The following is a 24,444-nucleotide window of genomic DNA, read 5'->3' on the forward strand; positions in this document are numbered from 1 at the left end:
CATTTCTCCTATTTATTTGGGTAACACAGCTACAGCAGACCTTGGAAAACCCTCCCTTAGAAGTCTTTCAAACTTTTACCATTAAGAGATCATTTGGATAAGGAAACAAGATCACCTCAAGCTGGAACTTCCAGTAGTAAGAGGATTCTTTAGAACGACCACTCATTTTCAGAAGTCCATAAATCCAGCTGATAGTTTTTCCTCACCTTTGGGAAGAAGATATTTATTGTGTTTGACAAACTTGACTGGTTTGATTTAAATCACAAAATGCACATCAAGCCTGACATCACTTCAGTTCAAAGTCTACAGCATCCAGAATCATACAGAACACACTTGCCTGGTATCTGAAACAGCAAAATCTTCATAGCTGACACTGTTCCTCAGGACATTAGGAAAATCTGTCATCCAGGATGGCAAAAGAAAAAAAAGAAACTGTGAAACAATTCTGTTTTCATTTAAAAATTGCTTAGCTAGAAAACTCTGAGGGAATTAAACGTTTTTCATCATGAATTTTATATGTAAATTAGTCATTATTATTTTACCTTTAGCAGATAAGCTAGTCACTATGAAATTAATGTAACCCACAGCAGCCTCACATGGATAATGACACTTTTATTGATCCATTAAACCCAGAGTATTTCAATAACATATTCAAAAGGTTATTATTTCCTCTGTAATCATTAGCTTAGCTTAGCATAGCACACATACAGCAAAAGTAAATGAAACACCAGTTAACTGCTTAGGAAGAGAGGTAAAGAAAGTCATAATATATCCAATAAATTAACCTGTAACAGCTAAGTTCAGAAGTACAACACCTACCAATGTGGGCGAAGGGAGGTCTGTGGAAATGTCTCCTGTGACTGCTGTTATTCATCTTGGAAAACACCCCCCACTGAGAACTTTGTCTCATTTAAGCATCAAAAGTGAGAAGTAATTTGCTAATTCACAAATTGTGGTTTCTGAACACGGGAAAGCAAACCACCTTCAGAGGTGAACGAGGGCAGGGGATGAGAAACACCACTGCGGAGCAGAGCCAGGGCGTGCTGGAAGCGTTCAGAAGCACTTGTGGTGGACAGTGGAGGGACCAGCTTCCTCATACTCATCTCTGCTGATCCACCTCTGCTGAAAGGTGGACAGAGATGCCAGTATAGAGCCTCCAATCCACACGGAGTATTTATGTTCTGGAGGTGCAATCATCTAGAAGAGAAGTGTGCTCTGTTGTAAATGAAGTGCAAGCAGATAACACAGGAAACATCTTTTGGATGAAAGAACTAGAAGAAAGTTTTTTTGACATAGAAGCACAACTCCATTGAAGTAAACCACCTGAGGGGTAGAAAAGCTGCTTTATTTTGTCTTCCACCTCCAGTCAACAGAGATGCTGCAATGCTACTGTGAGAAGACAAATATGCCAGCCCATGAGACATCTTCTGGTGGCCCATAACACAGCTACCAAAAAATTGTAAACTCATTTGAAAGAAAAATAATGTTTTGAAATATTTCACCTAATTCAAAATATTAACCACTAGGACATCATTACACAGAATGAGCTGAACATTTTTTTTTTTTTTTTAAGGAAAAAGGAAGTCTTTCATGTAAAAAGTCCCAAACCCCAAAACACTGAGATACACTGGCATCTCACACCTAGCTAAGCACTTGATGTAGAGCTCGAAGACCTCCTGTTGATTGTCCCCTTAGCTACTGAATTGTTAAAACACACTGATGTGCCCCAGCTTCTGCATGCTCCAGTTTCCATTCCTGCCACCCCATGTCCTGTCCCTTCAGCAGGTCTTCTGCTGCCCAGCAAAAAGGGCCTCTCTGTTTCACTATAAACTGTCTTGAGTTCAAGCTAAAACAAGTCCTTCTGAACAGCCAACAAGCTGCAGACTTTGCGTGCTGCTTGGATTTTGGATTTATTCTTTCAGTCTTCTCAACAACAACCTTCACTGATAGCTACCACTTGAAGCCTGTAATATTCCCAGTACCTTCTCAAGCTGTTCAAGCCTCCTTTAGTACCTACAGCTCCATCTTCTCTAGGTTCATCCCCATCTCTCTTGTTGTTCCTGTGGTGTCTCTCAGGTAGCCCTTTCCTCACTTATAGTTCTGTTTCACTGGGAATCCCCCAGGACTCTCTCCCTCAGATGTTGGTTCATGCTCAAAAGCACGAAACATTGTTGAAAACGACCTCATGAACTTCCCATGGCTTCAGGAACCATTTTTATTGCAATACCTCTCAAAACTCCCTTCTAATTCTGCTTTGGCTGGTAGAAGGAAAATGGTATTAGCAAGGAGGTTGTCCAAAGGCTTTCCTAACATCAGCACTTGGGATGCAAGGCCTGACACTCTTATGGACATTTTGGGTTGTTTCTAGGATCTAACTTCCCAATGAAAGATTATTTTACAAGTGTGGGTGTTCAAAATTACCTTAACCTTCATAGTACTTGGAGCCAAAGCTGTAATCTCTTTCTGCATGCAATCACCAATGCCAGGATACGTGGTGGTCCCTCCAGAGGGGACGTTGTTGGCATAGAGTTCCTTACAGATGTCCATGTCACATTTCATAATGCTGTTGTAAGGGGTTTCGTGGATACCTGCAGATTCCATCCCTGAGTGGAAAGAAGTGTCAACATGTTATTTCTCTTTGGCCCCATCTTTTTCTTACTGCTAAGATCAAAGCAAGGCTCACTGGTCCAAGCTGATTCCCTTAAGACTCCAGGAAGAAAAAAAAAGCTTTGTCATACTTAGGAGAGGAAGGAGAAAGACAGAACATGCTCCTCACCTTCCTCATCATCTCAGCATAGTAATTCTACAAGTAAAATACACTTGGGAGGAAGAAAGATCCCCATTATATTTCATGCTGGGCTTTTTAGTTTCTCAAGTAAATGATTTTTTTTTTTAAATTAATATTCTTTAAGAAAAATTTTAGGTCAGTTATTACTGCAATAGCTTGCCATTTTTCTAATCTTTTAGGATGCTGTTAGCCAGAAAGAGAAGCCCACAGGGCATTTCAGAGAGCTGCCTTGCTTTTGAGTTGTTGATTTAATCTGAATGCCAGTGCAGTGAAGTTAACTTAGGGCACCACTTTTTGCTGAAGAAAAGGAGCAGACCAGATACAGCACTGGGAATACAGTTTGAACTTTAAGTACTAGACTTTTCAACTAGCTCAACACGCACAGTTTGACAAAGATCTGTGATGCAGGAAATCTTGATTTCCATTGCTATGTTTCTGATGGTGACCACTGTTCAGCACCAACTGTGGTTCCTGATCCACTTCTGGCAGCCAAATCCCTTTATCTACTAAAGAGAATTTCTCCTGCTGATGTTCAGATACAGAATATTTGAACATCACTCCTGCTGATGTTCCAATACAGAACTTGGAGCTATATGAATGCTTGACTAGCTTTCTTTCTACACACAAATGCAGCTAGCTTCACTATTTAGTTGAATAGAAATTGTGCCAAACTGCCTGCAGCCATTTTGCTCAGTTCTCAAGAGTGGAATTTAAGTGGGAAGTGGGAAATCTGTGAGGGCAGCATGAGTTACCACTTAAAGTGTCAGTCACTCACTGGACACAATGGGAATTTGAACATTACAGCTAAAAGTACTGGAAAATAATGTCTGATTTCATTTTGTATGATTAAATTACAGATAAATAAACTGATAAACAGAAGCAGTCTCTAGATAAAAAAGCACACAAGCAGCACTGTGCAGTTATGTGTCAGCTAGCTGAGATAAAAAGCATGATCTGACAGTACCTTAAAACATCATCTTAGAAACCCTACTGTATTTATAAGAGATGGAAACTACCTTAGGATTCAGGTGTTTCTAAACTGAGAGGCATCTTTTTGTCCAGTAGTAGCAGCGTCCATAGCTTTTAAAAAATGAAGTCAACAGAAGCTGCATATTCCTAAGGACATCCAGTTCCTAAAGCTGAAGGTTGTCTATACTTCATTCTTCTGTTCATTCTCTGTCAAGTCTCTAGAAAGAAAAGGCTTGTCCCACCTATGAAAGATGGCTGGAAGAGAGTAAAGGCTTGTCCCACCTATGAAAGATGGCTGGAAGAGAGTTTCTGGGCATCAGAACCGTTCATTCCCAATGGTGATGACTTGTCCATCAGGAAGCTCATAGCTCTTTTCAAGAGAGGAGGAGGAAGCAGCAGTTGCCATTTCATTTTCAAAATCCAGAGCCACATAGCAAAGCTTCTCTTTGATGTCTCTCACAATCTCCATTTCCACTGGAGACAGACAAGAAGTTTATAATCAACATACAGTATGTCAGCCAGGACACAGGTTTTCTCAGGCTCATGATGGTCATACTTCATTGGATTCTGACCCCTCTGTTGTCTCAACAACACTACTTCCCCTTTGCATTATCAGATTTCCCTTTTGATTAAATCTCCAGAGCTTTATCCACTGCCAGCCACCAACTTTGCTCCTTTGTCTGTGTGAGAGGTACGATCAAACATGACAACCCATTAAATCTGTGTGTGACTCAGGACTTCCTAACGAGGTGGCATCCTTGTCCTTGATGCTCAACACACTTGCTGAAAGCCCAAGTCTGGAGAATCCTGTTAGCTAACATGAACTGTTTTTCCCAGATAACTTAGTGATGGGGATTTTGATGCATCTCACCAGGTACACACTTCCTGCATAATAAGACAACTCCCAGAGCAAAGGTACCCAAAGTGCACCCAAAGCACAGCCCATTACCAGTGGTGACAAGCGAGTAGCCTGTCTCTGTGAGGATTTTCATGAGCTAGTCAGTCAGGTCTCTGCCTGCCAGGTTGAGTCTCATGATGGCATGAGGCAAGGCATAGCCCTCGTAGATAGGCACGTTGTGTGTGACACCATCCCCAGAATCCAAAACTATTCCTGGAAAGTGAAAGAAAAGGAGAAGCTGCTTATTTCCCACTGATACAGGGTCTCCACGTACTCCATATTCTCCAACGAAACATGCACCAAAAAAGATGCTCACATGATGATTGCTTCTGTCATTTCTGTAACTAAAGAGCTGCTTAACTGAGATGAAATCATTAGCACAAATTAAGCAGTAACTGTGTTTGGGGGAAAAAAAGACATAACATAATTTGATTGTACTATTCTCCCTGTAATAAAAAATTCCACTACCAATAATCTTACATGGATGCAGAAACTTTCATTTCAGACGACCTTTAGAGCACTTTACAGACACTATAACGTACAAACTGTAAATAAAGATCTATCTATAAAGTTAAAAATTTTAATCTGCCATTAAAACACTCCATTAGGGAAACTATAACAAGAGTTTGTGCAGTCATATTATTTATATTCTTGAATTAAAAAATGAAGAACATGTTTTCCACTCAAAACAAATAAAGCATTTCCGATACCAAACATGCATACAAATAGCTGAATTTTAAACATAAATCAAGTATTTATGACAAACCTAATTCTGGCAATCATTTTATACCAGATTCTATTGTGGCATCAGGCTATGAAGACAGATGGCATTTTTATTTTTTTCGAAGTCTATGAAGACTCCAGGGTTACTAAGAATTAATTTATCACCTCAATGCTTGATCAGACTAAACGGCAAGAAGAAGACACCTCCATGTTAATTCTAATGATCACTTAAAAGTGTCCATAAGGCTGTCTTAATTATGTCTTAATACACAGCCAGTGCATTCCAACCGACGGGTATCTGTGTGTGCCCGGGTGCAAATACCTCCACGAGAGGAGGGCAGCTGGAAAATACAACTCCCAGAAGGACTCACCAGTGGTTCTCCCAGATGCATACAGAGACAGCACTGCCTGAATTGCTACATACATGGCTGGCACATTGAACGTCTCAAACATTATCTGGAATGAAGAGTTTGAGAACCTTTAGGATCTGCACTTTAGAGTATCCGAAGAGACAGTAAATTTAATTATTTCTTAAATGAACACTGTCAGTTGCTACTCCCAAGTCCTCTCCTGAACTGTGGCTCTTCTGTGAACAGCACGCTGTGTTTTCTTTAGGATTTCATTAAAAATAAATCACCAAAGTCAGTGGATATCTTTCCATTAACCTCAGACTAGGTCAGATTGTTACTGAGAGTATTAATGGAAGATGACACCATGGGATAATTTTTTTACCCTGATGGCAGGACTGCAACAATGCAGCAATCTAAGGTTTAAATATACACACAGAGATAAAAAATTTATAGAAGAAATAATTGGAAGGAGCCATGAGGAATAATCTGTCTGTTTGCATCTCGAGGAGGAATCAGCCATTCCTCACACAGCTTTGGTTCTGTCTCAGAAAGTCCTCTCCTGGAGCATCCACAGATTCCTCCAGCAAACAAATCTCACAATACACTGGGCTATTACCAGGGTTTTCATGTCAAGCTAAAACCTCACCTGGTCTAGTTTAAACCCATTACATCTCATTCTGCTCCTGCAGAACACAACAGTTTAGCTTTCCTCTTTGTGGCAACCTTGGCCATAATCTCTTGCCTCATCCCACACCTTCTCTGCTCTAACAAGCTCCAGTTCTTTCCACCTCCTGTGTCAGATGCACTGCAATTTTATCCCAGCAGATGGAATAACTTGTTTCCAGCTGGACTTCACACAGTGAATGAACACACTCTGGGCAACCCCATGTGCTATGTCCTTCTTTACACCAATGCCACCTACCCTAGGCAGTGCTACCTCATCACGAGTGGTGCTGCTGTGACCACGACTCAGAGAATCACAGAGTCATTTAGGTTGGAAAAAGAGGCTTAACACCATTAAGTCCAACTGTTAACCCAGCACTGCCAAGTCCACCACTAAACCACGTCCCTCAGCACCACATCTACATGTCCTTTAAACTCCTCCAGGGCTGGTGACTCAGAGATCACCATTATACCCATCAGAACCACTGGCATCAGGGGGCTCAAACTTAAACTTTGGATTTCATGAGCTAATACCTTGCCAATGAAGTCTACTTTTTAATGGAAAGTATGCTTTCAACTAAAGAATACACAAATTAACAATATTTCATAGTTAATTTACGTAATTATTTTAATGCAGTCAGTAATAAACAATAAGCCTTTAAAAAATTCTGAAAACAGGATTTTTCATTACAGTATAATGACAGAGAAACAGTCCTAGACATGTCTACTGTATGAACCACAACTCCTGGTTGTTATAAAGTAGGTTTTTTCTTATGGTTTATTATCTCCCAGTTGTATTATCTCCCAGTAACGCACTACTTAATTAATTTATTTACACTGTTGCTAAATTGATGCATAATCTTCCTATTAAATGTATGCCAAAAGTGGGCACAAAAGGAAAGGCAGAGACACATCTCATTTTCCCAGGTGATTTGATACCTATATCTGTATTTAAATCACACTTACTTCTGGTTACATCACCAGCTAAATTTACAACATGGACTTGTGCCTGCTCTAAAACATACAAACTTTAGAAGGCAACTTTTGGTTCTGATCTGGGTTTGCTAAATCAGAGTGGGTATCTCATGGGCAAAAACGTTTAGCAAAGCATCACTGAAGTTTGAATGCTTCTGACAACTCATTTTCCCAAACCAGCAAAAAACATTCCAGTTTTTGAACAGTGTTCCCCAGATCCCTGAAGAGGTGCTCCAGTTGGGAGCTCCACAAAGCTGCCTACATGATGGCCTTCAAACACCTTTATTGAATCTTCCCAAACCCCCACAACTCCAATACAATAACTAGCATTTTGTCTGATGCAAAAGTGTCAATAAAGTGACAGTCTCGAGGGCAGAAATAGGAGGTGACACACCATGAGCCTGGGAACTGGGCTACTACAAACTGAGCACTCTTGGTGGCTATGAAAGGTGGCATTGATCCAACACTTACACACAAGTGTGACTCAGCTGGTACATGACCCATGTTACAACACTTGCAAATCTCAGATTTAAATACATCAATGACTCATAACTCCACAAAAAAAAAAAAACCAAAAACATAATTACATGAATCCTGGGTTGACATTATCTACACCCTCAATCTCAGCATCAGAAGCCACCATCTCCTCCAGCTTCCACACTTCCAGAACTGAGAAGACATCATCTTGTGAACAACAAAAAAAAGACTTCAAGCTTTTAAGAGCTAGTTCCATATATCTCCCTGCCACACACAAGCACAAAACATTTTAGGGCCATCCAGAGAACTTGTGCCAGCAGCAGGAACTTTGCCTTTCTCACCACATCCCAGCCAACATTCTAATCCACACCAACCCTAAGGGATTATCTTCCAGGTGAAAAAAAAGTTGAATATTTAGGACTATTCATACTTTTAGCTGCTTCTGTGCAGAAATGGTCTGTGGCACAACATTCAGACAATGACCTGAGTGATTTTTTCACGGTTGGCCTTGGGGGTTCAATGGGGGCTCAGTCAGCAGGACAGGGTGTTCCTCTGGAGCAACCCCAGTTCATTGTAGAAAGAATGATGCCAAATCTTAAAAAAAAGACCAAAAATTGCTTCAGAAAAGTGTTTTGAAACTTTTCAAATAAAGTCTAAGTTTTTGGTTTTTTTTTGTTTTTTACAGACATTAAAAAAGACAGAAAGCATTCAAGAGTGAGTCTGCCAAACTCAGCTCCAGTTTAGAATCAAAACTATTGGGTTTCTACTGTAACAACAGAACATAACCTACACAAGAGTGTCCTTCCAGTCAGGAATCCCTCAACAGAGCATGGATCATCTTCTCTAACAAGGGCATCGATTAGTTCCCACCCACAGGGCTCTGCTACAGCAGCTGAGCCATTAGACCTGAAAGACTGCTCCACTTCAAGCTGCTTGAAGGCCACTCCAGTTGCAAGTCATGGCCAAGATGGGCTTTAGAAATCTAACTATTTCCACAGAAGTGAAAGGCTCTTTACACCACAGTTATTTTATCCAGTAAATTCTGAATCAAGCTCTCACTCTAGAGCTACATATCTTAATTTCTTCAGTACTGTCATATTTTTTCATGTTGGAAGGTGCTACCTGTATCAAACAATGCTGGCTTTGATTGCCTGAGGACCATGGCTGTGAGGAACTGAAGGCTTTTTTTTTTCTTGATGCCAGCTCAAAGACAGACTGTTCAGTAACATGATGGAATATTTACCCTCTTGTTCAATACTTCCCTTCCCTTGTTTCTTTTTTTATGTATTTTTAACCGTATTCCATCTTTCCCTGAACACAGCAAATTTACTTCTGAGCACAAAACATCAGGATAGTTTTAGGGGTAAGTTTATTTGATTATTATCCTAGAAACAAGTACTATTATGCTCCAAAATGAACTTAAGGGGGAGAAAAGGTCTTATCTAAATCCAAAGCAACTGCAAAGTCAATAGCTGTCCAGAGCTGGAATTATTAAGAGAACCTCAATTCTATCTCAGTCCTTTAAAAAAAAATTACCAGATCTCTCCAGAACTGGGGCTTGGGATGCTGGCCATCTTCCATTTGAAGGTTTAGAATATATATACAGGGAGAAGTTGAATAAAACAAAGTAATCATGTAAAAGTTGTTAAATATATATATATAACTCAAATGTAAGGAGAAAAAATAGACACTTCAGATGGGAAAGAACTCAGGGAAGAGAAGAACACCTCTGTGCTTACATAATTAACAAAGTGCTGGTGATTTCAGCAGTGAGGAACAAACCTGGAATCATAAAGCAGGACCCTGCCTAAACCTCAGCCAGTTTGCAGATTTTTCCTCAAAACCAGGCACAATTAGGCACCACACAGCCCATTAGATTTACTAATCTTACCAATATTCCCTAATAATAACCATAATGTTAATGGATGCTGATATTCTACAAGTCACAAAAACTGTTGGTTTTTATAGGTCATGAGAATGAAATGTAAACAGCAAGCACAATAACAAAGAGAAATTCCTGAGGAAGAATTATCCAACACTTGTATTAAACATTTATGTAGTCAGCAGAGCCAGACAACACTCCATCCCACCACTTCCCAGCCTATACGTTGTCAGCTCAGTTGCCACGAATAGGCAGTGATGCACAATGCCCTGTATTATTCTCCAGCAGAAAGCAGAGCAGCCCCCATTTGAATATTGTGAAGTGAAGCACAGGAGAAGCAGAACGCTTCATTTCATCGCCGACACGTTCTCCCCCCGACTCACCCAACAATCTGGGCATCCTGCAGCACCCCTGCTCGCCCTCTCTCTCACCCAGATGCACATTTGCCCTCATCTTTTGGGGACCCTCTGCTTTTTCTAACGTGTGGAGGGCTGGGCACTGCACTGTTACACCTTCATCCCATTTATTGGCACAGGAATTCTCTTGTTTATTCTATGGTGTGATGCTTTTAGTAGGATTACTTCAAGCATTAGGAGGAAATCTGTGGTTCAGACAAAAATAATGCAACTGGCTTTAAAGTCTAGGGTGGGGGGAGGAATCTATAAAAGCATATACAGAAGATATTTTAGCATGCACACTTCAGGATTTTCACTTCAGAACTTCTCTCAGCCAGCAAAGTGTGTGCAGATGTGTGTTACAGTTTCAGGGGAAGGTGAGGGATAGGATTGAATCAGGGAAGCCCATGTATTTATTTAAAAAAAAAAAAAAAGGGGGTGTTTTTTACTTATTTGAAATAATCACAAGAGTTAGCAACACTGTTTCTTGCTTCTTCCCTTCTGCTGCCTTTCTCTCATGCTTCTTTCTCCTCCTTACTGCTCATTCCCTTGACAGCAGCCCCTACTTTGTGTCCTGCTCTGCTCCTGGACACAGCAAGAAGTCCAAGCACAGCTCAGTGCTGGGGTATGTTTGCCAGCTACTACAGGTTGCAGTGCAAGCTGTCTCAGAGGAAGTTAAACTTGGGCTAGGGACACACTTTTACAAGTATTTTCTTCATCCATTTAAGTCACAAAGATTAAAAAAAAGTTCAAACTACAAGAAGCCATATAGCAGCTGACCATGATTTGAATTATTCTGCCACACTACACCCTAAAAACAATCAATCTAGCCAGGAGTTTACACCACACTAAAGCACATGCCACTTTTTTTTTAACTTCTCTAATTCCTTTTCCTAACTAGATACTAGATAATCTGCTCCAGCATCCAACAGTACCCAGAAGAAGAACACATACTGGTATGTGCTATACACAGGACAACTTCCTGATACAGAGACCAGTCACCGAGGGAAGAACATAAAATAGTGACCTCCAATTTTTTGGTCATTCTTTTTCCCTCCAGGGAAATAAAATTTCCTCCTGAATGCAGACAGCAGGAAATTTACCAGGAAGAAGAATGTAACGGGAGGGATGAGGCAGTTTTTCTACTCTGTAGAAAGAAGAAGCAAGGTGTCCTCCCAGCCAGCAGTGCAGTAATGAAATGCAAATCCTGTGCTTCCATCTAGAGGAGCAGCTGGGCAATTTATTTCCAGATATGAAGGGAAGAACTCCTGTTGCTCCTGTATCGACTTTGGTCTGCTCATCTGGAACACCCTGTGCTTATCATTTTGGGGTTATACACATGACACAAGGACTGACTTTGGATAGATGTATTCTAGTTAAATACACCTTGTCTCAGCAGTGTGAGCAGAGAAAACCACCAGCCCCACGGATTCCTTTCAGTGGTACTTTCCACTGTGCTTATTTTTTTTTCACTTCAGTTATTTTCTATCATTGTTACACATTCCACCTCAATACAAACTTCAGGACAGAAGAATAGCCACCCACCTTTTCCATGTCGTCCCAGTTGGTGATGATTCCATGCTCAATGGGCTACTTCAGGGTCAGGATCCCCCTTTTGCTCTGTGCTTCATCCCCTACATAGCTGTCCTTTTGCCCCATACCAACCATAACACCCTGCAGAGGATGCTGTTCTACTGTCAGCACAGTGTATCCTGCACATTAGGGATAGAATATCATTTTTCAGTTAATATTGTACCCACTGCTGCTACTGCTGTTCCAAAATGTACCCCAAAATGTGCAAGGGAATTGAATTTATGGAGAACCACCTACTCTGTACTAACTCCTCCTATCAACCCACCAGGAAGAACAAGGTAGGAGGTATCTCACACTTGGTGCAACTAATGCCCATGCAGCAGCCCAGCCAAGGCAGGCATCAGCAAACTCAGGGTTCTCCACTAGCAACAGGTCCTTTCTCATTGTGCAAAGGAATAAAGGAAAGGGATTATCACTTAAAAAGAGAGAATCTCCCTAAATTCACTTCAGATATTTGGTTGCCCTTTCTGCCTAGGCAGTTCCATTATTGACTTTAAACAGTGAGACTTCTCCTTGCTGGAAGTGAAATGGTTTTTAAAATACCTACATTTAGGGAGGAAAAAAACCCATTTGTTTAGGAGACATTTTCTAGAAGAAAACTCACTTATTGAATAATAGCTTTACTAAGTTTATCGTATTTGCATTAGGAAGCCTATCATGATTGCCCCAAGTAATATAACAACATACCAGGTAAAATATTATTCATCAACTAGCATAAAATTATTTAAATTTTCTTATTGATTCATTAATTCATGGATTCATTAACACAGCTGCTGAGCTGCTTAACTGTGCAAAATTACACCTCAGAAGACAGTGAATAATTTGAGAGGTTAAAGACTGGACGTTTTCAACAACTGATATTCAGCTTCAACAATTCATAGAGGTATTGAAAACACATTCCTTAAAATGCTCAGGATGCCAAACCAGGCTTATTTAGCCCCACAAAAGACCACACAGAACTCCAGGGAAAGCTTTTTGTAGCTCAGAAAATTAAAATCTGACTCAGATATGAATCAAATTAACAAAAATCTGCATCTTCTATTTATAAAGGAACTGTTTGAAAACTCATTAAGCAGAAAGACCCTTTGCAAGGTCAAAAAAAGCCACATTTATCCTCCCCTCTTCTGTCTGAGTTGATAAAGTGGTGTGCTAGAGACCTTTTTTTGGAAGTTTATTGGGCAATACTGCTGCTTAATGGAAAAATAAGAGCAACTTACCACAATCACTCATTTGGTTTCTCATGCTAGAAATGTTCTTTTATATATATATAAATTAAGCAATTATTAATTAATCCAGCAAGTTGTAGATGTTTTTCCATAAGACACATTCATATCACTAAAACACTTGTGTTCTTTTATGATCAACATTTTTTGGCTAAAGAACACCTTTTCCAAGGGATCAATAAGGATGGTATTAAGGATAATATATAATCTCATAATATTAAAGACGTGCAGCTCAGTCCTCCAGTTCTTAACAAGCTAAACTACAAAGGCTGATGGGAGTTTTGCCTCAAGACATCTGATGCCTTCGCATCACCATGTCTAAAGACTCAAAAAAAAAAAACCAAAACCCTAAAAAAACAAACCCAAACCACCCAAAACAGTCACCCAAACCAGACAGCCCTCCCATTTTGGTAAAGACCTACCTGATGTCGAGGACGTCCAACGATGGATGGAAATACAGCTCTTGGGGCATCAGCTCCTGCAAATCCAGCTTTGCAAAGCCCTGAACCATTGTCACATACCAGGGCAGTGGTTTCATCATCATCACACATAATGCCTCACAATTTTGACTGAAAAACAGTGATTTAGGGAGGGAAGGAGATGCAAGGGAAGAGGACAGAAGCAACACTCCATCGTTTAGAGAGTAAACTGCTGTAAAAAGAGTAATTTTGGAATAGGATAAACCTGAGCAGCAAAATCTACACTAGAGCCCCAATCCTGCAAAGCATGTTAAGTAGCCACATAGATTTCAGCTTGAATAGGTTTCACCAAAGTAAATGAATCAGGACACTCAGCTTTTGTTTCCAAAAGAGAAATCTCTGCTGTAGCCTCAAGGGCTCTTGTGATACTCTTGCTAATTGGCCTCATGACCATGGGACAAGTTCAGCTAGAGGATACACATTTGTCTCTACTTGGGCTTTAGCAAGCATAACTCTGTGTCTCCAAAGATGAATTCTCTTCTAGAAATTTCATTTGTTATAAATAAATGGACCATATGCCCCTACTACCAGTTATAAGGGTAGAAGTTAGGTGGTGAATAAGAATCACCCAACATTCATTACTTCAAAGGCTGTAGTGGTTCCCTAGTGGCATGTTTAATTGTGCCTTTTTCTTAGAGGGTCATCATCAGTCTTAAGTAACTAAAAATAACCCCCACCAAAAGTCTCAGGAAAGTCTCTGCTATGTGTTTTTAAGTGGTAGCTCTTCTGTAACGTGAAGTGCTTGCTACAGGCCCCATCCCAAGTGGTAAATACCTTGTTGAAGTGGTTATTCTGGGAAACAGAAGAGCAGGGAGCTGGCACCACCATCCAGGAACAACTCAGCTTGAGCACTTGGCCAACACACATCAAATCAAGTCCTGAACTCATTGGAATTCATGGCAAAACTCCCACCAAGGGAGAGCCTGAATTTCATCAAGATTTCTGGTTTTGGATTCCTTGGTTATTTTTAGGACTGTACAAATGCCTCTTTGGGCAGCTAAGAGGGAAGGACTTTATTTTTCCTCCTCTGGCACTTCACTGGGTAAGGAAGGATACTTCAGAAATAGGAAAGGAATGGAAAAACACTTGTCCAGAAGAATTCTGGTCCCTAACAATGCCAAAACGTATCCAGCATCATTTTTGTGATTAATCCAAAAATCTATTTGACTGTTGATGGCTGTACAGTTCCACCTAAGTGCTATGTGCACAGGCAGGCCAGGAGAAGTGGCAGAACAGCCACCAGCACTAGGGTCTGCCCTGCAACAGACTCATGCTGCCCTAGCCAAGTGCCTGATCCTCAGGAAAAAGCTTTTAGAATGCAACACACCAACCATTTAGCAGCAGCAGCATCCAGCATTTCTGAACTGCACACAGCCTCTCACTCCACGAGGGTAAACCAGAAGGAAACTCAGTTCTTAAATACATGAGTAATTGGCTCAGGTGAGGTACTGGAATTTAGGAGTAGAGATTTTTTAAAGTAGAGAAATGCTACACAGCTCCAAGAGCTCAGCATTGCTCCTTGGCTCTGAGGCAGGCTGGAGAGGACCAAGATGTTTAATCCTCCATGGTGAGAAGTAATATTCCCATCCAGTCCCAGCCACAGCATTTCATGTTCAGCTTTACATGTACTACTAAGGTCAGTACAGTACACAGAGAGACAAAATTCATTGGGAACCCCCCACTGGTCTGAGCCAGCTACACGTTGGAAGGCTGGCAGCAATCATTTACACTTTCATTCACTATTGATTAGATTCCAGAGAAGCCACTGACACCAACAAAATCAATGACTGAATGTGTTCATTTCCCTTCTTTTTAAAATTATCTTTCTTTGCTTATTATTACTGAATTATGTGATGAACTAATCAAGAGCACTACTTAAAATCTGCATTGAGTGAGTTATGTTATTCTTTACAGTGCCCAATTTATAGGGTTCATAACCCTTTTCACAAAGCAGCTATTCAGAAATCTTTTCACCAGATGGATTTCCCAAATAAATTTCCTGAATTTTCTTGATTTTTTCACTTCAATTTAGTTTTTTTTTTTTTGACTTCCCAATGCAAAAATTAAACACATTTAACAGAAAACTTCTTTCTTCATTTCTGCATAAGGCCTGATGTCCATACAGCAAACACTTTTTTAGTGTTGAACTTCCAGGTTTCAGCTAAAGGTTTCATTGCACAACACTGATCCTTCCAGTGATCAGCAACATCTGCACATTTCCCTGCAACCACACAGTCAAAAATTACCTTACACCAGGAGACCTTCTGGGATTCCTTCAACACCCGGGGCAAACAGCATCCAAGTCCAGGATGAAACGTGTAAATCCCCAAAAGATCTCAGACCAAGTGAAGCAAGGCATTAAAAACCTGCCAATACCTACCCAAAAATGGTGATTTGGAAAAGCCTCTTCATAAATGACATGATCTCACCTCTCATTACATTTATATCAGCTTCTGGAATGGAGTTCACAGAATACCCACACGTGTCAAGCCATTTTTGGGAACTTTTCTTTTCAGTTTGTGCTTATCAAAGGGACAGCACAGAGGCCTGGATAAATTAGGGCAGAATTTCTAACATCTCTGGATCCTTTCCCACTCATCAGCCTGCTGCATCTCATGACAGAGTGCTGGTTTTTCCCCTCAAAACAAAAAATCCCTCACACTAGCTGAGTAAGACTGGAAGGATCTGCAGGTCCAGTGCTGTCCTTGGAAAGCACACTGCTTCATTCTAACACAATTAGCTAAGAATAGCTCATTATCATTCTGTTAACACCCATCTTCAGGCTGGAAAGGGAGAAGTTGTACCAAAGTACAGTGGTCATGTTTCAACTGTACCTGGCATTCGTTCCTGTGGCACAGAGACTGAAAACAGCTGACTTATCTCTGCACTTGGGTGACACCATGGCTGAAAACAGGGATTGAATCAGCAATCAGCCACTCAAAAGAGATGTGAGGCAAAAAAAGAAGACAAAACCCACATTGGAATATACTGGATGTATAAAGAAATTCAGATCTTTACCAGACTAAGAAATAAAGAACCGTGAAAAGACCAAAGTTTACAGGATTTACCTACAGTGGTGACTACAGCTGGCAGGATTTCTCATGCCACCAACAAAACCAAGTGATGCAGAACAGCAGGTACAATTTGGTAAATGTTAACAAAAATTCCAACCAATCTCTTTTTCTCACCCATCCCAACACTGTGCAGCAGACCCTGAACACAAGAACCCTTGGGCCAGCAGCAGAGAACTCACTAACATCTCTTCAAAGGGAAGTTAAAGGCAACCTTGTGTCTGCCCATCAGTAAAACGGATGGAATCATCCTATTTCCCTACTTCTTAGGTTTTTCTTTTCCCACAGGATTTTTAGGATTTTAGCTGAACAAACAGGAAATCAAACCACCACTCCTTTTTCTTCTACTCCTTCCAACTCAGCTTGTTTTGTGTTTAATTCCATTTTATACAGATGTGAGCAGAAACGCAGAGAGAACCTACACCAGCAAACAATACAGGGTGTAAAAACAACCTTCCAGCTTTCAGTCATCACAGTCTGCACAAATAAGCTTTTTTTTTTAACTATTATGTGTCTACAGAAGCCAAATGCAAATCCTGCTTCTTGCAGCCTCTTAGCTGAAAGTACACCTTTTATGCATTTGTACCACGAAGCCAAAACATGTAAAAAAAAAGTAAAATATGTAAGATGGTGTCTTTATAAGCTTGAATTTCATGTGTTGAGCAGCAGAGTAACATTTTGCCCTTAAGACAGGCAGCAACTAAACCCACCAAGACAAGAAGTGCAAGTGAATTTAAAAGGAAAAAAAAAAAAGAGGAGAAAAGTTACAGAAATTGCACCTTCAGACAGCAGTTAAGGAATAGATGTTGAAGACATTTATTCATGTCATGTCCACTCTGAATCTTTAATCTGTCTTACCTCATGATCACATACACATCTGTGCAACTTGTCACAGCCATGACAAACTCTACAGCCACAGAAACATTCTTAATTCTTTTATTTTCAGCCACAAAACAAACAAAAAAAAAATCAAAAAAACACAGTAGTTTTTCCTTTATTGCACTCTATAAAACTTCTTGTTATAATCAAGAAGCCAATAAACAGTAATAGCTGAATATTCCTTTAAAATTTATAGTTTAACTCTTAAAATAAAATTTATATAGAAAAGATATCATTTACAACCCATTCAGTAGTAATCAATCATTACGTACTCACCAACAATATTAAATAACCTGTATGCAGCAGTTTCTTTATAGGGCAGAGGGGAATATTTTCTCCTTAGCAAATATAATATTCCACTGTTAAAGAGCAATTCAAGTCAACTTTGGAGCAACTGTGACATACACAAATCTCTTCTGAGAAGCTCAAGATTCATGTAGTGTAACAAGAATATATACAACCGTGTCCAGTGCATAGCTTAACAGCAGCATGTGAGAAGTCTATTATCATGACTTGGCACACCTCTAAAAATTCACCCAGGGAAGGCAGCATATTCAGAGGGCCCCAGTGAGGCAGAGGAAAACCAGCAGGTGCAGTGTCAGTAGGTATGTGAGGAATAAGTAACGGGATTTTGCTCTGGAGGTCAGCAGCTTAGAACAGTAAAGACTTCGTCCTCGAAGCCACCTCCGGAAGGAAAGGGCTCCTCCTTTCATCTGGTTAGGAAACAAAACCCATCAGATTTAATCACAAATGTAAAGGAGAGGAAGCTCCACTGCAGCTGAGACTTCTGAGGCATTATAAACTTTGTGCTGTGGCATCGAGTGCTGCAGCTGAGGCAAAAGCTGGAAGCCCAAGAGAGCTCCCCCTGTGCTCGGCACTGGTGAGGCCACACCTCAAGTACTGGGTTCAGTTTGGGGCAACTCAACACAAGAAAAACATTGAGGTGCTGGAGCAGGTCTGGAGAAGGGCAGCTAAGCTGATGAAGAGGCTAGAGCACAAGTTTTACAGGAGGAGCAGCTGAGGGAACTGGGGCTGTATAGTCTGAAAAAAAGGAGGCTCAGAGACCTTCTCACCCTCTAAAGCTACATGAAAGGAGGTTGTAGAGAGATGAGTTCGGTCTCTCACAAGTAACAAGAAATAGGACAACAGGAAACGTCCTCAAGTTGTGCAAGGGGAGGTTTAGCCTGGGTATTAGGAAAAATTTCTTCACTGAGAGGGTTATCAAGCATTAGAACGGGCTGCCCAGGAAGGGGTTGAATCACTATCCCTAGACGTGTAGATAGGGTGCTGAGGGACATGGTTTAGCAGTGGACTTTGTAGTTACATTAACAGTTGGACTTGATAATCTTAAAGGCCTTCTCCAACCTAAACAACTCTATGATTCTATGATAAATGACTTGCAGCCCAAAGAAAATTAATTAAAAGGGAGAGGAATGCCTAAGAAGTATTTGTGTATTTTGTAATTACCTATACATACTGGAGATGAAAATGCATAATTCACACACACATTTAACAGCCACATATGTAATATAAATGTGATTACTCACACTGTAATTTGGACATATGTAATGTGCTCTATGGCATGGTTTGCACAGCTCCCTGTATTTGACTCACCATCCACAGACAGGGAGAAATTAAGGATGCTTTTTAGTAAAATGTCACTTCAGTAGCAGCTTGCTACTTTGAACAGAGGCCTCTGTGGCTCACCCACCCCCACAACACCTAACCCAGTAAAAGAGGACTTCACAGTCAGCTTCCCAGAGACAAGGTGGATTACACAAGTAGCTGCCTCATGCCAGTGTTTTATATATAAAGAAGACAACCCAAACTGAGCGACTTCCAGCCACTCAGAATGGAAATCTGCACTCCAAGAATGAATGCCAGCTGATAGAGAGGTACAGCAGAGGGCAGAGGGAAAGCAGTAAGGGGTAGCATGAGGGAGCCAATGAGCTGTGCCACCAGTCTTGCCTGTGACTACCAGTATAGAGGATGCACACCACTTTCAAGTAGCTTCTAGTGCAGGGATTGTAAAAGCTCTCCTTTGCTCATTTACTCACCTTTCGCACTACTACGTGCTCACTAGGATCAATGATTAAGGCCTCTCTCTCCTCCTCAGCTTCCATCTGAACAGTGTAGTCACTAGGGACAGACCTGTAACTGCTTGCTTCAAATCTAGGGAAAACCAAAGGGTGACAGTGGAATACAGAATTATCTCCTCTTTGGAAGTCCTGAATTCACAAAAGAAACGTTATTTTGTATGCTTACATTAGCAGGGGAAGGTCCCCACAAAAAGCAGTAAAACAGTTTATGTTGTCAGAGACTTTTTCAGTCTCTGTTTACAATCTACTCCCAGGGTGTTACATTTGTTCAAAATAATCACCATCCTCACTAGCTGACTGAACAGTGATTTCCAGATGATGGTAATGACAGACACTTTATGTAGGCAGATAGCTAATGATATTTCAAATCTAAACAGTGGCTGTGCTAAAGTTGTTCTAGGCAAGATTTTTTCCTAACTTGGAAAAAAAAAGACAAGTACCACTGAGTACTGAGTTACTGTGGACTCAACAGACAGGTTCTATTATTTGCTCAGAAATTTAACACCCAGAGGAAAACCTATCACTAATCTCACTAAAATTAAAAGGCAAACAAAAAATCTGACACTCCTTTTTCCAGTTGTGTAGTGCACCCTGCATTTCCTCCAGGCACAGTGTAAATGAAAACCTCACATGGCTTCATCCCAGGGGAAACAGAAGCAAAAGACAGCTTTAACTCTCTGGACATACAACTTTTTTCATATCCCCAGCAGAGTTTAATGCAGCAATCTGTCACATACTTTAAAAATACAAGAAAAAAACAGGAGTATTTTACCTGTTACTTCGCTCCTCAGAGAGCCCAAGAGCTTCTTCTGCAGCTTCTCTCCTCCTCTTCTCTTCTGAGAGCGTTTCTGTGAGCTGTGAGAGTGCTTGCTGCACTGAATCATACTGTTGCTCAGTCTCTGCAAGCCTAGCAGAAAGTAAAACTCAGTTGTGTACATACTGAAAGAATTACTTTCTTTTTCTTTTTTATTAAGGAATGATCTTTTTTGTGATGAAGACTTAATTACGAGATACTTTATATTAGATATTGAAATAATCACCAACAAGTATATACCTTTACAAAAACAAGCCACAAATATTACCAGATGATAACAATTCAAGAATAAGATTATGATTCATTTAATCCACTGTAAATCCACTTCTTTCCCTTTCCACCCCAAATGCCTTAGAGGGATAGTTAAACACTTTTGGACTTAGAACATAGCTGTTAGGAAAACAATATTGCTAATACATGCTCTCAGTCCTGACCTTTTCCTGAGTTCATTTAGTTCCATGTTGTCTATTTCAACAATAACTGCAGATCTTTCCTGTGGTGCTCCAGGGGGAACTTCTGCTCTAGTTCCACCCTAGAAAATATTGAAGAGGGGGGGAAAAAAGCCTGTCATTATTTTTCCAGTTGCTAAAAAATCTTTATTTCAATTAAAGAAGCCATAAGCACCACAAAAGAGTGGAACAAAGCACTCTCTGTGACATTTAATCTTTTAATTTCTGGAGCTGCAATTTTCCAAACCTGTTTTCTAACAGAAAGTTGAAGAATACAGTCAGTGTGTGCTGCAGGACTTGAAGGATACAGGTACACTGTGTACAGGTGTGCACAGGTACACAGTGACCTCTCAGCAATGTCTGCAGGGAAAGAAATGCACCCACACACCTCCTGTCTCATAAATAATCTAGCCCTTCATTTAGTTTTTAGTTTACAGTTCTCCTTGTTAGTGTTTAATTCTGTTTATGGAGAAGCAAGGGTTGTATCCATATGAAGTTTTATGGTATTATGTTAATTGATTGTTACAGAGTAATAAAGACAGTATAGGAAAACTTTTTAAAATGAAGAGATCACAAAGCAATAAGCTTACAGATGTTCGTGATGGGTTGGCAAAAAGCCCTAAAATGCTGAAATGGTGATACAGATCTCACTTCTGAGAACATTACTCAAACACCCTGCAAAATGATTTACAACTGATATGAAATTATCACTAGATTTTTGCTGATCCAGTGATTGATTAGTGATCATCCAACTATCTCTGCAAGATGCAGGCAATTCAAAAAAAGATGAAACATCATGGGCCAGCAGAAGTACTGAAGCAGTACAAGTATTTACTTCATTTTTAGCATGAAAAAGAGAGAAGCATGAACACTGAAGTAAAAAAACTAAGACCATTGCCATGTATTTGTTTACCTCAGCAGCACCCTGGAAAGATGCCACTTGTGCTGTCTGGTATTCCCTCTCCAGTCTCAGATAACGATTTTGCAGGTCTGTGTAACGGAGCTGGTTATCCCTCAGAGTCTGGGAGAGAGTCTTCAGCTGGGCTGAGAGGACAGCATTCTCTTCTACTGACTGCACAGCCTGAAAGAAATTAACAGGTAAATGAATGAAAATTAGGAAGTATCTCCTCCAGGAAATTAGTACAGACTTGAGACCTGACAAAACAACCGAGTATTCATTTTAAAATCGCATCAACTTTTTGGCAAGGTAACAGATTGGTAAGATTTAACTTGTTGTTTTCTGAGAATTTGAAATAATGAAACCTGAGGATTGATTTTGCCTGTCATCAATATGCCCAAAGCAGAAACTCAGGGTTTTAAACCCCAATGCTATCACCACCTCCAAAAGACAGTGTACATAGCTGCTACTTCAGGAAATGCATGTAGCCAAACAAGCCTCAGAGTCTAAACACATTCACCAGGCAGTCCAGGAATGCTCAGCAGTCAAGTTTTCCTCTTTTCAAATACCAGACCACAATTTGTGTCTCCACCCCTTACCTAAACAATCACCTTCACTTGGAGGAGCTTGAGAGTTCTATACCTGTTTCAAAGTTTGGTTAAAATTGTTGCTAGGTTGCTAAAATGTTTGGGTGGAGAAGTGAAAACAGACACAACAACAGATGAAAGTAAATGTAAACCTAATTTGCCTGAATAACAAACAGGCAACACACAGAGAAACAAATGTTAAAAGGAATTTCCAAGAACATTTACAAACTTTTGCAGAGAAAACTGAACACAAATATGTATGTGCACATGGGGACTCACTCTTACCATCTTAAAAGCCACAAAAGTGTTCATCAAGAATTGTAAGGAAATATTTTTGAGATGTTTAAAATTCAGTATGAGATAGCAAAAATCTTGTACCAGCTAAGCCAGACATTTGTTTCTGTCTCTAATGAGAAATATTCTACTCTGAGTGAAAGTTTAGCAGTGCCCCACTAATGTGTTCAGAATGCAGATTCAAATAAACCCCTCTCAGCCAAATAACAAGTCAGGAAAAGCCTGACAGAGACACAATACTGATATTTAGTTCCGAATTTCTAGTCTGAGCCAACAGGGTTGTTTTGAAGAATTTAAGTTTTAAAGCAAACTACCTTTCACTCATGCCAATTTAGCAATATTTCTATGTTGACACCAGCTCAGATTCACACCAGCTGTTGAGGATGACAACTGTTGTTCTGTTACCTTTGAATTAATCTGCTGGAAATGCAGATCCTTCTGGTGCATCTCCTGAAGGCAGTGCTGCAGCTCACTCTGAAGCTGATTCTTCTCAGCCAAGACATGTTTGATGTCCTCTGGTGTATCTGCACTTCCAGCCAGGGAGACAGTTTCTAAAGCCTTAAAAAGGATTATAGTATATTCAGGGTAGATGGTATAGGAGTTCTTTAAATAAACACTAAATATACATATGGACTACATAGTACTTCCTTTTTTACAAGGTCATTTCCTTATCACAATACTGGATTTGCAAGAGACTTTATATTAAAAAAAAAAAAAAGAAATCTTCTATGTGGTGTTTTCAACCTAAATACTTCCATTAAACAATAAAACATTACTAAAAAAGGCAACCCAACTTAATTTTTAATCTGGAAAAAAAAAAAAAGAAAAAATAGCAAAAGCCAGTTGCATATAAAACACCTTTCTAAAATTATTTTCAAACTAATAATGTATGGTATTCATGACTTGTACAAGAACAATTACTCTGTAACTACACATTTAAAGCCCTAAGTCCATTTTGGAAGGAAAAAAACAAAAACACACCCAGCTTGATGATCACTGACTTGCACCTTTGGCCACCTTTATCCCTTTATCTGATGTTTATCTCCCATGGCAGTGGGAAGTGTGCCATCTCTAATGCTTTATGGAAAGTATTTTCCTATACAATCATGAAATAAAGACTGCTACCACAGAAAATATTCCATAACCCAAGAGACATTACTGTTCAGTAGCTTTTTTTTGTGATTTTAATCACAGAAAATGAACAGTATATAAGACACAAACTTGACAAATCAAAACATTGTTTCTAGTGAAATTAAAAGGAACATGATTTACTTCCTTGGCATTACTTCTACTTGGAAAAGGCAAGTAAGACTATTCTAAAATAACACTTCTCTTGAACATTTAATGCTAGTCCACAAAAGCAGACAGCAATTGCTGGGGCAGGTCTCAGCTGCTGCCTTTCTAAATCTGGTATTTTGTTCCTGGCAGAAGCCAACTCCAGCTGCTTCAGGGGAAGGGCAAGAACACTTCCACTAAGCACATCTCTCCCTTCTGTCCCCAGTCAGTTCTTACTCTAATCTCCAGTAAACAGAGATTGATTTAGGCTCTGAAGAATGAACTTTATCAGATCTTTAAAATTTGTCAGCATCAAGTATACAAATTCTAAAAACTTGTCAATGTAAAAAAAGCCTTTTTTAAAAACTTATTATATTAAATATATGTACTTAACTAACTGAAGACAGTAACTTCTAAGATTACTTAACTAATCTACTAAAATCAGCAACAAGCAAATAACTTCCATGTAACCACAGCAAATTGTTAGTCTTTTTTGATTAAGAATCAGTAACTTACTGGTTCATGACCTTCACCTTTCACTTCACAATCACTTAACATCTTTATGAAGGTGCTTTCCATGGTTTTAACCATTAAAACACATCACATCAGTGAGTCGTCTCAGTTATTTTATCAACATATGAGAAATTAGTGATATTCCTTTGT

The 24,444-nt window shown here is 39.8% G+C and overlaps 1 protein-coding gene and 1 pseudogene across 2 annotated transcripts; both read right to left on the reverse strand.

Moving 5' to 3' along the window:
* Positions 1 to 1,053: 1,053 nt before the first annotated feature.
* On the reverse strand, positions 1,054 to 13,487 carry LOC103776321 (annotated as a pseudogene). The gene is made up of 8 exons (XR_608178.1): positions 13,359 to 13,487; positions 11,666 to 11,794; positions 8,327 to 8,437; positions 5,750 to 5,834; positions 4,707 to 4,868; positions 4,040 to 4,231; positions 2,422 to 2,603; positions 1,054 to 1,197 (listed from the first exon to the last, which is right to left on the reverse strand). The product of XR_608178.1 is annotated as an actin, alpha cardiac-like (transcript).
* Positions 13,488 to 15,508: 2,021 nt separating this feature from the next.
* Positions 15,509 to 24,360, reverse strand: LOC103776324. Its single transcript, XM_008943830.1, has 8 exons — positions 24,298 to 24,360; positions 22,912 to 23,064; positions 21,641 to 21,808; positions 20,760 to 20,810; positions 20,244 to 20,282; positions 19,423 to 19,593; positions 16,250 to 16,319; positions 15,509 to 15,636 (listed from the first exon to the last, which is right to left on the reverse strand). Exons 1-8 carry the CDS (start codon positions 24,358 to 24,360, stop codon positions 15,509 to 15,511), a joined length of 843 nt encoding a protein of 280 aa, XP_008942078.1.
* Between the last annotated feature and the right edge of the window lie 84 nt (positions 24,361 to 24,444).

Source organism: Merops nubicus, unplaced genomic scaffold (assembly GCF_000691845.1).
Source record: "Merops nubicus isolate BGI_N331 unplaced genomic scaffold, ASM69184v1 scaffold9707, whole genome shotgun sequence".
In the NCBI taxonomy this organism is placed as follows: domain Eukaryota; kingdom Metazoa; phylum Chordata; class Aves; order Coraciiformes; family Meropidae; genus Merops; species Merops nubicus.

Bases quoted from the DNA above. Each gene is read 5' to 3' on its own strand.
- LOC103776324 (XM_008943830.1), bottom strand. From the start codon at position 24,360: ATGGAAAGCACCTTCATAAAGATGTTAAGTGATTGTGAAGTGAAAGGT. The intron at 20,283-20,759 runs GTTATTGTTGAA...AGAGGAGGAGAG, and splicing joins CACCACAGGAAAGATCTGCA to AAGCTGCAGAAGAAGCTCTT. The intron at 16,320-19,422 runs GTGAGTAAATGA...CCCTGTTTTCAG, and splicing joins AGCACGTAGTAGTGCGAAAG to CCATGGTGTCACCCAAGTGC.